The sequence below is a fragment of the Dissoconium aciculare genome (genome assembly GCF_010015565.1).
Source record: "Dissoconium aciculare CBS 342.82 unplaced genomic scaffold K489scaffold_12, whole genome shotgun sequence".
Classification (NCBI taxonomy): Eukaryota; Fungi; Ascomycota; class Dothideomycetes; order Mycosphaerellales; family Dissoconiaceae; genus Dissoconium; species Dissoconium aciculare.
This window is the reverse complement of record NW_022984962.1, coordinates 99861-112317: the sequence shown is the minus strand read 5'-3', so window position 1 is coordinate 112317 and position 12457 is coordinate 99861. Positions and strand designations below refer to the sequence as shown.

The following is a 12457-nucleotide window of genomic DNA, read 5'->3' as shown; positions in this document are numbered from 1 at the left end:
GTGGTGGGATGCAAATACAGGTAACTGCTTCGCACTGTGCTGACATTCAACAAAGAAAAGCACGGAGATTGTTGAAAGGACGTAACCATCTGCGAGCATCCCGTCAAGTAACACCGTGATTTGCGTCCGCCTGGTGAAAGAAAGTGATAGGCATGTTACATGGAACATGCGCAAATAACACTGAAGTATGCTTGCAACCCGTCAGCTCTGAGAGCAGTCCTTGTGTTTTCCCTCCCACATCAATGCAGTCAATCCTTTCAGAATCACAAAGCAGTGGATAATACTCGACGACCATGGCGGAGCGCACTTCGTGTCCCATGATCGCCTCACCACCACCAAAGGCCTCTCCCGAGGCAGATGAGAGAGTTTCTGATTTTGAATACGACGAAGACGAGGATGAAGAGATAGCGTTCTACAAGGAGGCCAACCGCGTCGATTCGGCCGTGCCATGGGAGAAGTTGTCGTATGCGCGCAGGAAGTATCGAGCTTACTTTGAGGACTACGAAATGATGCATGGCATCATAGACGAACGGGACCAGCCCGTGCACACTCATGGGCCAAGAAAGCGTGGTGAGTCGTGAAGGCGAGACAGGTCAGCTGATGAATCGTTCTGATCTTTGTGCTCTTCCACAGAAAACGGTACAGGCATTGGCAAAGATGCAACCGGCGACATCAAACGCCAAGACCGCAAGGTTGACGACAACGCTCTCAAAGACAACGCGCAAGGGACTCATGAAGACCGTGATAACGCGGCAGAAGAAATAGCACCGGCCGCATGCACCACCCATGGCATTGGTCCAGCCACAATGACGCAGTCCTTCGTGCCCAACGAGGTGGATCGGCACCATTGGGTGTTCAAATACATCCTCCACACAAAAACGAAGTTTGCATTTCCGACCATCGATCACAACTTTGTCGATGAGGATGGCACAGTCCTTGGCCACTGGACCGATGATGGTAAGCTGCTGGAGGAAAAGGACGGGCATTGCGCGCTCGTCTGTCGAGTGGCGCCGGAATGCAGCAATTAGCGGCCGCCATACGGGCATATGCGAAAGCCGGGGACACCGGAGTAGTAGAAGGTTTGGGCAAAGCTCAGCGCAATGGCACTCGAATAGCTGAAATGTAGCAGACAGCCTGTATGTGTATGAGTATAAGATTAAGGATTGTATCGTACGGTCCACTAGCGTATTAGTGTCATACTGTTTCTGCGCAATCACAGACACACTACGCCGATCATCAATTGTGAGAATCGTTAAGCCAAAGCTCCATGTGTGTATGATTAAATGCTATGAGTATGCATGTATATGACAAGATTAAAGAGTGAAGGTCGCCGTCAGCTGGACATCCAGGACTGACTTGGAGATCTCAACGGTGAAATCACCGCTGGGGACGAACCATTTCTGCGTGGTAACGTCCCACTGGGACAAATCCTTCCGGCGGAGGAGGAACTCAACCTCTGCAGTAACGTTGGCGCAGAGAGAAGTCTTGGTGAAACCACGGAGGACTTTAGTCGAAGCACCGGGAATGCTCAAGTAAAGCTGAGGAACCTCGGCAGCGGTGACCTTGCCAGTGTTGGTGATGGATGCTGTAACTCGCATGACATTGTCGGTGAGCGCATGGCTGTGCTCCAGGGCGCCGTTAGCCTCGACGGTGAGGTTAGAGTATGAGAAAGTCGAGTAGGTCAGTCCGTATCCAAAAGCGTATCTCGGGGTGACGTCGCGAGCGAGGAAAGAACGGTAGTCAATCTCGACGCCTTCAGTGAAGTTGGATTGTGGGTCGAAGTTGTCAGGCGCGCCGATAACAGGGAAGAGAAGGCTACCATAGTCGGATTGATTCTTGGCGACGGTGTAGGGAAGGCGTCCAGAAGGCGAGACATCACCGTAGATCAAAGATGCAATGGCACGACCAGAATCTTGACCGGGAACGTGGGCAAACATGACAGCTGTGACGTTAGGGTGGTCCACCCAAGCATCGACGAGACGAGCACCAGCGTTGTGAATGAAGACCATAGTGTTCTTGCACTTGCTCGCGACGTGCAAAACGAGAGCATCACCAGCAGGGTCGGTAAGACCATCGAGGCGGTCCCAGCCCTCACTAGCAAAAGCATTGAGGAAGACAAGACACGCGTCATTGTAACCGACGACCTCTGGCTCAGTAGAGCCGCTGGCGTCCCAGAAAAGTTGGGTGCCATCCTCGATGGTCCTTTGTTGGATGGCATCCCAAGGTGTGCTGATGTAGGGCGCTGTGTTACCACCGCTGCCACCTCCGACAGTCAAAGTACCGTTGAGGGTGCCAGGAGTCGCAGTACCATACGCATATGCTTGTAAGATGACCGGAATCAGAGACTGGAAATTGTAGCTGAAAAGATCCAATCCAGCGAAAAGAATTGGGGTTGCGGTAGTCTGTGGGAAAGCATCTTGGCCAAAGATGGACAGGACACGCGGTTTCTTGAGCGGAAGAGCGTTATTGACATTCTTGACGAGGACGTGGCCTTCCTGAGCCTGCTTATAAATGCTAGGTGCTGACGCCGGGTCCCTTGCGTTGACAAACTCGTGGGGTGTGGTGAGCGGGCTGACTTGACCGGCACCAAGCGCTGCTGCTGTGGAGTTGGTATCCAGGCCAAATTTGTACCAGGTGGCGAGGATACGAAGAGCCTTGTCTTCGAGATCAGCTCGTGGGAGCGAGCCATTCGTGACATAACCAGCAAGTTGGCCATTGTCCCACAGGGAGGAGGTGGGCATGACGACATCAAGACCGGAGGTGGCGGACAAGAGACCGTTGTGCTGAGCATTCCAGTCTGATAGGATGAAACCTCTGAAACCGAGTTCGCCCTTGAGAATTTCCTTTTGAAGATGTTCGTTCTCACAGGCGTATGTCTGGTTGACACGGTTGTAGCTGCACATGACAATGCCAACGCCAGCTTCAACAGCGTCGTCAAAGGGCCACAAGTAGAGCTCGTGCAAGGTTTTGTCATCCAAGTTGGAGGATACAGCTTGACCACCTACGAGTCCAAGATTAGTCTGGATGTCTTGTCACTGCGAAGAAGTGGCGCATACCTGGGTGGGTCAACGATGTCGACCTGTTGGTCTCCTGCTCGTTCGCAACCAAATGCTTCACACAGGCCACAACATTTTCTTGCATGCCTTGAATGGTGGGAATCACCAGCTGACCGGAGAGGTATGGGTCGGACGCGAAGCCTTCCCATAGCCGTCCACCAGTGGCAACACGACCGAGACTTGCGCATTGTTAGCAATGCGCAACAAGCAGCGTGGAGTCTTTGAAAACTTACGGGCCAACCATAGGACCCAAGGCCACGCTGACACCTTTGCGGTTGAATTCGGCACCGAGATACTGTCCACGTTCGAGAGCCAATTCACGATTCCAGCTGGCACCAACGTGAAGACCAGCAGGGTAGGCATTGACACCGTCCTGTCCGCGAACACCTTGTCCAGCGTCCTGGAAGCACATTCCCGGGTAGCCCAAACGTGGAATGCTACCACTCACACCGGAACAAGGGCCAGCGCCGGAGAAACCGTATGTGATGTTGGCCATTTCCAGAAGGGTCATGTTGCCAACCAGGGCGGCAGCCTTTTCGTATGCTGCATCCCAAGAAATTGCTGAGAGTGTCAAAATCGTCAGTACGGATCTTTATTCGACTTTGGACGCTCGATGAACACGCGCAGGAGGTGGCGTACAAACACCATTAGCCGCAGCCGAGACCGCGAGGCCTGCCGCCAACAACAGCGACTGGCTCCTCATCTTGTATGAAGGATGACGGCCAGTTATTGTATATATTCAAAAGAGTGTCTGGACAAAGAACGAATGAAGATGCCCACTGATTTCAGCGACTGAACATGTTGTTGACGGGAGTGCGAAGACGACAATGGGAATAAAATTAGACTCTCCAAGGAGTGCCAATTAGCTTCACTGGGGAGGGATTAGCTTGGAGAATCCGCCGGGAATGCGGAGAAGACCATGGCCGTAGACTGTCATTTAGGTTGCAGTAGGGCAGAATCGATGATGACGCACAAGGAGAGCGAGAGTCTCAGAGTCGCGTTGCCAATCTCAGCCAAGCCGAACCTCCCGCCCGTGGTTGGTGCCTTCCTCGTGTCGACGCGTTCTCAGGCGCACGCCGAGGGTGCGGAGCAAGCATTCCAAGGTTCCAAGGTTGGTTCTTTACATGTATTACAACACATACCCTCATCGCCGTCATGCTGCATGCAAGTGTTCGCGTGATGGTTGGCGGGACGCAGCGACTGTATATCTCTGACGTTCAACATCATCGGTAGACTTTGCCAGGAACTATACCGGCGTCGCAGAGAACAAATATACAACAATTTTGTCTGCTACCCCATGGCAGAGGAGAGAATGTATCCTATCCACAGATCGAGTGTCCTCCAACCTGGCTATGTATGCTCAGAGTCAACTCGGTGACCAACGCGAAGCGAACGGTCGTTCACGTCTTCCCCGGCATATGGTGTGGCTCGTTGACAAGTACATAAATTCCAACTTGACTATTCCATAAAGCATGACGTTTGTGCATGTCATTTCGGGATTGACTCTGAAGATTGGACCGCAAGAGAACTACCTCAAAGTCGTCCTTGTTGCACTCCCAACACGACTGTCTTGCACCGACGAGGGACCTCCAGCCGCTGGTGACGATGCCGATGCCGCGTTCGCCATCGATCCCGTGTCTGATCTCCTCTCCGGCGGGCCATCCGTCATCAAACGGTCCAACCCCAAATCACGCCAAGCGGGTTCACGCGCTTTCTGCGTGGCGCGTTGAATGCCAAATGCCGCGTGCTGATCTGGCACAATGTCATCTTCATCGTCGGGATTGCTGGGTTGATGCTTTGCTGGTACGTCGATCTCTTCGGCTGGCAGTTTGACTCGAGCGAAATCCTCGAGCATGCCTGCGTGATGGGATGAGTGCAGATGGAGGTATGTGAACGACGCGTCGCGGGACTACCAATCCAAAGGGGAAATTCTTCCCGTCAGCTTTGTTGTCCGCTTCTGTGCATGCCCACCTGAGGTGACGAGGCGATGATGACAGCTCTCACCATCTTGGAGATGAGAATCCGTCCTTCCCTCACAGATTACCAGGTGCAGGTGGGTAGTAGCTACAGCTTCGTAGCGGACAGAATCAAGTCGTCTTCAATTGCTCGCAACATATATAATGTTCCGCCATTCAAATTCCGTGTCGTGTATGTCAGCTGGTCAGTACCTTGGTAACATCAAGAAGCAAGCTCCTCACTCAACCCGCATTTCAATGGTCTCTACTGCCGCAAATGATCGCCAAGGCCAAGTCGTCGCAAGTAAATTTACAAGTAGCATGCAAGCTTCCAACACCAGTCGGAATAATCAATCATAAGGAAATTTTCATAAGGAAATTTAATTGAACACTATTAATACTCCGTCATGTCTTACTACTTAGTGTGTATTACCATGAGCTTGGCCACGTGACATCGCGTCCATATGCCTCCAAGGTACTTACCTAGGTACTGTGAGAATTGAACTCATTCGTAATCGCAAGGGTTATCTCCAATTTTCAAGTTTTAACTCTCTGCACTGATTAATGCCCGTGGCTCTCTGACACAATGTGGACCGGTATGGAAAGCCGTATGTATGTATACATAATGGCTAAAATTACCCACGACGCCGCAATTCACGGTGATGTATGCGGCTCAGCCCGCGTGTGCTTGCCATTCCGAAGGGCTTTAGGGGATTTGTCAACAATCGTTGAACCCTGCGAATACGACGATCTGACATTTATCATTATCCCATAATAAATCACCACCGTACCTTCACTCATCTCATCAGCGCATTCGTATTCTCTTGCGCTCACATCATCACATCAATCGACCCCTTCTTCCACGCAAAGCATCTCCAGTTTCTCCGTCAGCGGTCTTGCACCACGCGACCTGCATCTGTTCTACCAGTGAGGAACCTCAGGCGACTTGCGGCCGCACAGTCCCGCCTTCATTGAACAGCCCACGACTGCGAAAACGCCTCACATTGGCCCAGACGGGCCCGTCACACCATCATGGCCGTATTCGATGGGATAAAGAAGCGGTTTCCAGCGTCTCAGACACTACCTTCGCTGAAATCTTTACAAAACTCATCCGCAAAAGATGGCTCAGATAGAATGTCGCCGCGTTTATCATTCCTGAAAAGGCGGATACGACTACGAGGGAACAGCAAGTTCAGCGTTCCATTATATCTGGTGCTACTATTTCCATTGATCTTGTTGGTGTTGATCGTCTTCCTCGTGCGCAATCCTTCAGCTCGAGGCGGAAGGCTGATCTCAGCTGGCGCACCGCCCGAGATCCGCAAAATCAACGAGAAGCACGACAAGGTCTTCGCGACAGGCTGCACGGATCCCGTCGTCAACGCGCAAGGCCCTCGCGCAAATGCTGTATTTGTCGTCCTAGCTAGGAACAAGGAGTTGGATGGTGTTATTGAAAGTCTCAAGAGCATGGAGCGGCATTTCAACCGTTGGTTCAACTATCCATATGTGTTCTTGAACGACGGAGAGTTCAATACCACATTCAAAGAGACCGTCAGAAACCACACCAGCTCCACCGTCGAGTTTGGTAAAATTGGCCCCGAGCACTGGGGTTTCCCGAACTGGACGGACGCGAATGTCGCAAAAGAGGGAATTCGAAAGCAAGGGGATCAAGCTATTATGTATGGCGGGATGGAGTCGTACCACCACATGTGTCGGTTCTACTCGGGATTCTTCTATAAGCACGAATTGCTACAAAAGTACGATTGGTACTGGCGTGTGGAGCCGGAGATTAAATATTTCTGCGACATGACCTACGATCCCTTCGTCTATATGGAGCGCAACAACAAAACTTACGGCTTTACGATTGCTGTGAAGGAGCTCAAAGAGACGGTGCCGAACATCTTCCGCTATGCATCCGCGTACAAACGCAAATACAACAAGAAGTCGCAAGGACTCTGGGAGATGTTTGTTGAGCCCAAGGAAGGTTTCAACCAGGATGGAACGCCAAAGAAGGACTACAAAAAAGAGGAGAAGAAGAAGGAAGAGCACTATCCGCCTGGACAAGCACCGTTGCCGGACATCGATCCCGAAGCTATGGAAGGTGAAGTCTACAACATGTGTCATTTCTGGTCCAACTTTGAAATCGCGCGTCTGGACTGGTTCCGAAGCCAGGAATACAACGACTTCTTCAACATGATGGACAAATCCGGCGGATTCTGGATGGAACGAGTAAGTTGAGAAGAGCAAAGAAAAAGTAAAATTCTCTGGTACACTTCGAGCTAACGTGCGGTTCTGCAGTGGGGTGACGCCCCCATCCATTCCCTCGCCGCCGGCGCCCTCCTCTCGATCAAACAAGTCCACTACTTCCGCGACTACGGCTACCGCCACACCACCATCCAGCACTGTCCCGCCAACGCGCCCGCCCGCCAACTCCCACACATCCCCTGGCTGGAAAAGACCACCAAGGATGCCAAAGCGCGGAAAGAGGAGGATGATTACTGGGCCAAGCCCGACCCGGTGCAGGAGAATGGCGTCGGATGTAGGTGTCGCTGCGATACGGATATCGTCGAGGTCGAGACCAAAGAGGGTAGTTGTATCCCGGAATGGGTCGAGGTCGCTGGTGGTTACATTACCCCTGAGGGCCCGGAGAAGTGAAATTTCTCCGCTCACGTACAGTCGTGTTGCGGGAAGAGGAGAAGAGATGATTGCGATCGTCGATTTGCTGTCGTGGTTGTCGCTGACGTCGGTGTTATGAGAGGTGGATGGGGGAAAATGGCGTTTTTACTAGGAAGAATACCACATCTTGAAGGCCTGTTTTTCCTCCCAGGCGGTGCTGCGCGAAAAGCAGAAGCCCTCCTTTACCCATCACGTTCTTCATGTTTTCTTCTCTTCTCGCGATCGCGTCACTCACGTTTTACAATATTCCCACAGGCATCTGTGCAAGCCATCCATGTATGAATGCAATTTTGACGGCAAGGATTTCTCAGACGAAGTCAATCTCAGAAACGTCGCCAGAAAATTATTAAGAATTTGTTTGGGGAGAATTTTGCCTATCTAGGATTTCACAGAGAGAGAGAATGTGTAGTATACACGTGGTTTTTGTAGTTGTTTGATTGTCGACCAAATCATGCCCAGCGCGCGTGGTCGTCAAAAAGTCATATCGCATTGGTTTTTCCAAAAAGTAGTAGTAACAAAAAGGTGTGGCCTTGATGAAGGTTTGCCGGTGAGTCCAGAAAAAATTGCCTTTTCTCGAGCGTTGCTTGATGTGGCGTGAGAGTTCCGGGGGGCGAGCGTGTCCTTTGGTCGAGACAGAAGAAGTAGAATGTAAATTTGAGTGGAAGGTGTTAATTCCGAGAAAGAATGGAAAAAAAGAAAGACCTGCCAGGATCTCGCTGTTGTTGTGGGTATCATCACCAAAAAAAGAATCCGAAATTGGAGAGAACAAAATGCCGAAGGTCGCGTGAAAAGATGTGAGTGTGTGCATCGTCTTGCCGTTGATGCATAAATGGTAAAAGCCCAAAAGGAACCGCCAACGCCGAATTTTTCAATGTGAGTCGCTCAAGAATGCAGGGGAAGGAAGCAGAAGTAGAAATCCTGGTTCTGGTTCCATGCTCACTTGATAAAGCTCTCAATGTTGGGCGATTTGCCTTCTGTTGTGCCTGGTCGGCTGACTTGTTGTGAGTAGCCAAAATCCCACTCAGTGTTGTCATCCGGTCGCCATTTGCGAGTTCTCCGCGCGGGAACCTCTTCCATCATCTGATCCACCTGTTCAAGGGTGAGTCCCTTCGTCTCCGGCACGAAGAAATATGCGAATGTCGCGCTGAGGGCGCAGGCGGTACCCCAAACGAAGAAGACCTTCGGTCCGAGATTGCCGTATCCGGGATCCACCATGACTGGCACGATGGCACCGATCACACAGTTCCAGAACCAATTTGAGGCGGTCGAGAGCGCAACTCCCTTGGCGCGGATCGGCAGGTGGAAAATTTCGCCGATGACCACCCAAGCTGTCGGTCCCCAGGAGGAGGCGAAGAAGAAGATGTATATGCACACAAACACAATCAGGCAGTAGTTGGCCGGCTCCGAGTCGGGTGCGGCTGTACCGACTATGGCGACGATGAATTCGCAAATGCACATGCCGACGGCACCCCAGATGAGTAATGGGCGTCGGCCGAATTTCTCTATAGCGTAGAACGATGCCTGTATGGACATGTAAGTATATGTATAGATCGTGAATCTATTTTCGAGATGAGCTTACCGGAGTGCTGACAACGTTCACAATTGTGGTGATCATGGAGATGAGGAATGGATCGCGAATGCCGACATGTTGGAAGAAAGTGGTGTTCTGGAGGCATGCGTCTGTCAGTTCCGAGGGCCATAGATATAGTTGAGGAGTGACTCACGTAGTAGAAGATGAAGTTGATGCCGGTCCACTGCTGCATCATCTGCAGTGTGGTTCCCAAGAATACCTTGCGAAGGTTGCTAGGAAATCGTCAGCATCCATATCGAGGAATGTCTATTGTCAACTTCTACCATACCTGTTGGAGTTCCTGAAGCCGCCTCGAAAGCAGCCCAACCACGAGACCTCGCCGACCTGTTGTTCGTACTCGTAATTGGCGACGATTTCGGCTGCAGCGAAAGTCAGTCAATGTTATCTCGGCACGTGGGTCGCGGTGCGTATGATGATGGCGCACGCAGGACTTGCAGGTGAAAACGTACTCAGCTCATCCTCGACGAGTTCCGAAGTGACCGGCTGACCACGAACTCGCGCAAGAGCCGCCAATGCCTTTTCGAAATGGCCCTTTTTGACCCAGTACCGAGGAGATTCAGGTAGAAGACACAGTCCAACACTAAGAATGATCGCCCAAAGGAATTGAACGGCAATCGGGATTCGGAACGCGCCGCTGTCGCGCCTGTCTGCAGTCGCATATCCTACGCATGATGCCAACATGAGTCCGATGGTGATAGACCTGAGAATCGACTGTCAGAGTGAGTCCGAGCAATGCCTGCGAAACGCCTTACCATTGATAGCTGGAAACGATGGCACCTCGAACTTTTCGGGGCGCGATCTCCGACATGTAAAGGATATTGATTGCTGAGACACATCCAACTCCGAGACCAGAAACGAATCGACCGCAGCAGAGAGCTGCAATATTGGTTGCGCATAGCTGAATTGCGACACCGAGCATGAAGACCATACAGGCGCCAATGATACTGACGCGCCGACCAATCCGATCCGCGAGCCAACCAGATAATAAGGAGCCACAGAACGTGCCAGCAGATAATATACTGACGATCGTGGATTTCTCCCACGTGTAGTAATCATAACCAGTCGGAGCGTCGATCGGGTTGAAGGGGACTTGGTGACCGTAGTGTTCCTTGAAAGATGGCATTCCTAGACATGAACTAATATAACCCGAGTCATATCCAAAAAGTACACCTGCGAATGCTGCAAAGGCACACATGAGGTATGCCTGGGTGTGCTGTTAGTCGCCGGATAAGCCACGACACTGGGAAAGTTAGTCTCACCTTCAAGGTGACCGGAGATTCGATGCGCGGCATTTTGGAACTTTTCTGAAATTCCATAACTTTGTGAAAAGTCGAGGAGGGCGAATATTGTGATTAAAGATTTTGATGTGATCATGCACAGACGAACGAAGGTGGCGTATGAATTAGCAATGCGAATATTGAGCAGAGTAGATCCTCCGGGACATGGCAGGCGAGAGATTTGAACGAGAGAATAAAGGAAAGTGATTGCCGGCAGCGTAGAACTGTGAAATTCGAATGTTCGTCAACGTCGGCGCCCTCGTGGAGAATCGCGACTCTCTCCCAGCTGGCTGGTAACAAAGGAATGAATGGAGTGCGCGCGGTGAACCGTGGTCGTGGAGGATCCCGAAGTTGGTCGGCCACGGGACAGTTCCAGAGAAGAGCAAGACAGACAAATAAAGAGAGAGGGACAGACGGTGAGGCGCAGGCTGGCGCATAGACAGAAGAAGAGAGACAAACAGACAAACAAGACCAGACGAGGACTTTAGAGTAGTAGAAGTGGTGAAGGTGGTGGTGGTGAGAGTGATGATGGAAATGGATGGGTGGTGGTGAACGGGCGGACGGGCGGGCGCTGAGGGTGGTGAGGGTGGTGGTGATAATGTTGGTTGGTGACTGACGGAGCCGAACTGAACTCTGTCCCGATTGCGCGCGTGTGTGAAGTGTGAGGGAATGATGAATGGGGTGCAGCTGGTGGTGAGGGTGGTGGTAGTGGTGGTGGGTGGTGGACGACTGTACGAGCGGCGGGTGTGTGCCCTGCCTTGTCGCTCTTTCTGCCGCATCACCTCACGACTGTGAGATTGATCTTGGCATAGAAAGCCTGCAACGACTCCAGTATTTCGCATGCATGACCGTTTATTTCCTGCGTGTATTATGATGATGCAGGTGCAGGGCTTCTAAAACATAAGAGGACCTCGGGAGTGCTTAACGATTGCAATGCGATGCCACAGTAGGTCAATTCGTTGCGCCAAGTGCATCAGATCCCGAAGCCATTGATGAAGACATGGATTGAGGTCCGGCGACGCCCGTCCCCTACCCAACAGCAGCCCTACCGAGATACATGTACAGTTCAGGATTGCTTGTCCATGTCCTCAATACCACAAATACAGTACATGCTGTTCGTACCAGGGTATAGACAGTGCGGGCGGTTATGGTAAATTGACCATGCAGGCATTCCCTATTGACGCCACCGCCGGATCCCGAAAAGAGGGGAGAGAAATCCAGACTGGGCAGGTGTGTAAGAGTACAGAACCCGCTGGAGGTGACCAAGGCCAGGTGTATGAACAGTATCGTACAGTGATGACTTCAAAGGTTCTGTAACATTGCGCGCCAATGCCTACAATATTCTTCTCGATTACACAGTAATAGTCCACAACTGTACCATCTCCATCATCATCACGGGACTTTCATCTGCAGCAGCCGGACTGAGACATCGGAAACGCTCTGCATGAGTACGTATTGCGACCATTTACTACAGCACGTGTGATGATGAAGATACTGGCTGGGTTGTAAAACAAACTTGAGGAAGCAATCGGAACAAAAAACACCAATGGTGTCGGAATGGTGTGCAATCGGGGGACGGTCGGCGGATGCAAGGCGTACAGCAAGCGCGAACGGGAGGAATGTTCGCAATTCCCAGCCGGTGCCTAAGCCTGATGCGGACTGGTCGATCGACGCTTCCATGCGTTACGGCACGCCCGCCTCTCCCCGCTCACACCCTTTCCCTCACTTTCCTCTGCTCTTCGACCTCTGGCCCTTGTTCCTCCCGAAGCCGATGATACCGTCCGTCGAGTCGTCGTTGTTGTCGCCATCGCCGTGGTGGTCGTGCTTTGGGATCTTATCTTAGTAGAGTTTGATGATCATCCGGATGGCAGACTGTCTCTTCGCCTTCTTGTTGATGGTGGTGGC

The 12457-nt window shown here is 51.7% G+C and overlaps 5 protein-coding genes across 5 annotated transcripts; 2 read left to right on the top strand and 3 right to left on the bottom strand.

Annotated features, from left to right (window-relative positions):
* Positions 1-191: 191 nt before the first annotated feature.
* Positions 192-1171, top strand: K489DRAFT_57215 (uncharacterized protein). The gene is made up of 2 exons (XM_033608729.1): positions 192-570; positions 634-1171. Exons 1-2 carry the CDS (start codon positions 294-296, stop codon positions 1026-1028), a joined length of 672 nt encoding a protein of 223 aa, XP_033456755.1. The 5' UTR covers positions 192-293; the 3' UTR covers positions 1029-1171.
* A 142-nt stretch (positions 1172-1313) lies between these two features.
* K489DRAFT_372967 (glycoside hydrolase family 3 protein) lies at positions 1314-3567 on the bottom strand (the record flags this gene model as incomplete). Its single annotated transcript, XM_033603381.1, has 3 exons — positions 1314-3001; positions 3057-3235; positions 3290-3567. The coding sequence occupies 3 exons, from the start codon at positions 3565-3567 to the stop codon at positions 1314-1316; spliced, it is 2145 nt and encodes a 714-aa protein (XP_033456754.1).
* A 742-nt stretch (positions 3568-4309) lies between these two features.
* Positions 4310-5377, bottom strand: K489DRAFT_383284 (Apc13p-domain-containing protein). The gene is made up of 2 exons (XM_033605562.1): positions 5061-5377; positions 4310-4965 (listed from the first exon to the last, which is right to left on the bottom strand). The coding sequence occupies exons 1-2, from the start codon at positions 5061-5063 to the stop codon at positions 4585-4587; spliced, it is 384 nt and encodes a 127-aa protein (XP_033456753.1). The 5' UTR covers positions 5064-5377; the 3' UTR covers positions 4310-4584.
* A 265-nt stretch (positions 5378-5642) lies between these two features.
* Positions 5643-8151, top strand: K489DRAFT_383283 (glycosyltransferase family 15 protein). The gene is made up of 2 exons (XM_033605561.1): positions 5643-7237; positions 7307-8151. The coding sequence occupies exons 1-2, from the start codon at positions 6044-6046 to the stop codon at positions 7661-7663; spliced, it is 1551 nt and encodes a 516-aa protein (XP_033456752.1). The 5' UTR covers positions 5643-6043; the 3' UTR covers positions 7664-8151.
* Positions 8152-8571: 420 nt separating this feature from the next.
* K489DRAFT_396140 (general substrate transporter) lies at positions 8572-10567 on the bottom strand (the record flags this gene model as incomplete). The annotated part of the gene is made up of 7 exons (XM_033606865.1): positions 8572-9205; positions 9264-9350; positions 9409-9487; positions 9544-9634; positions 9725-9975; positions 10028-10479; positions 10535-10567. 7 exons carry the CDS (start codon positions 10565-10567, stop codon positions 8621-8623), a joined length of 1578 nt encoding a protein of 525 aa, XP_033456751.1. The 3' UTR covers positions 8572-8620.
* Between the last annotated feature and the right edge of the window lie 1890 nt (positions 10568-12457).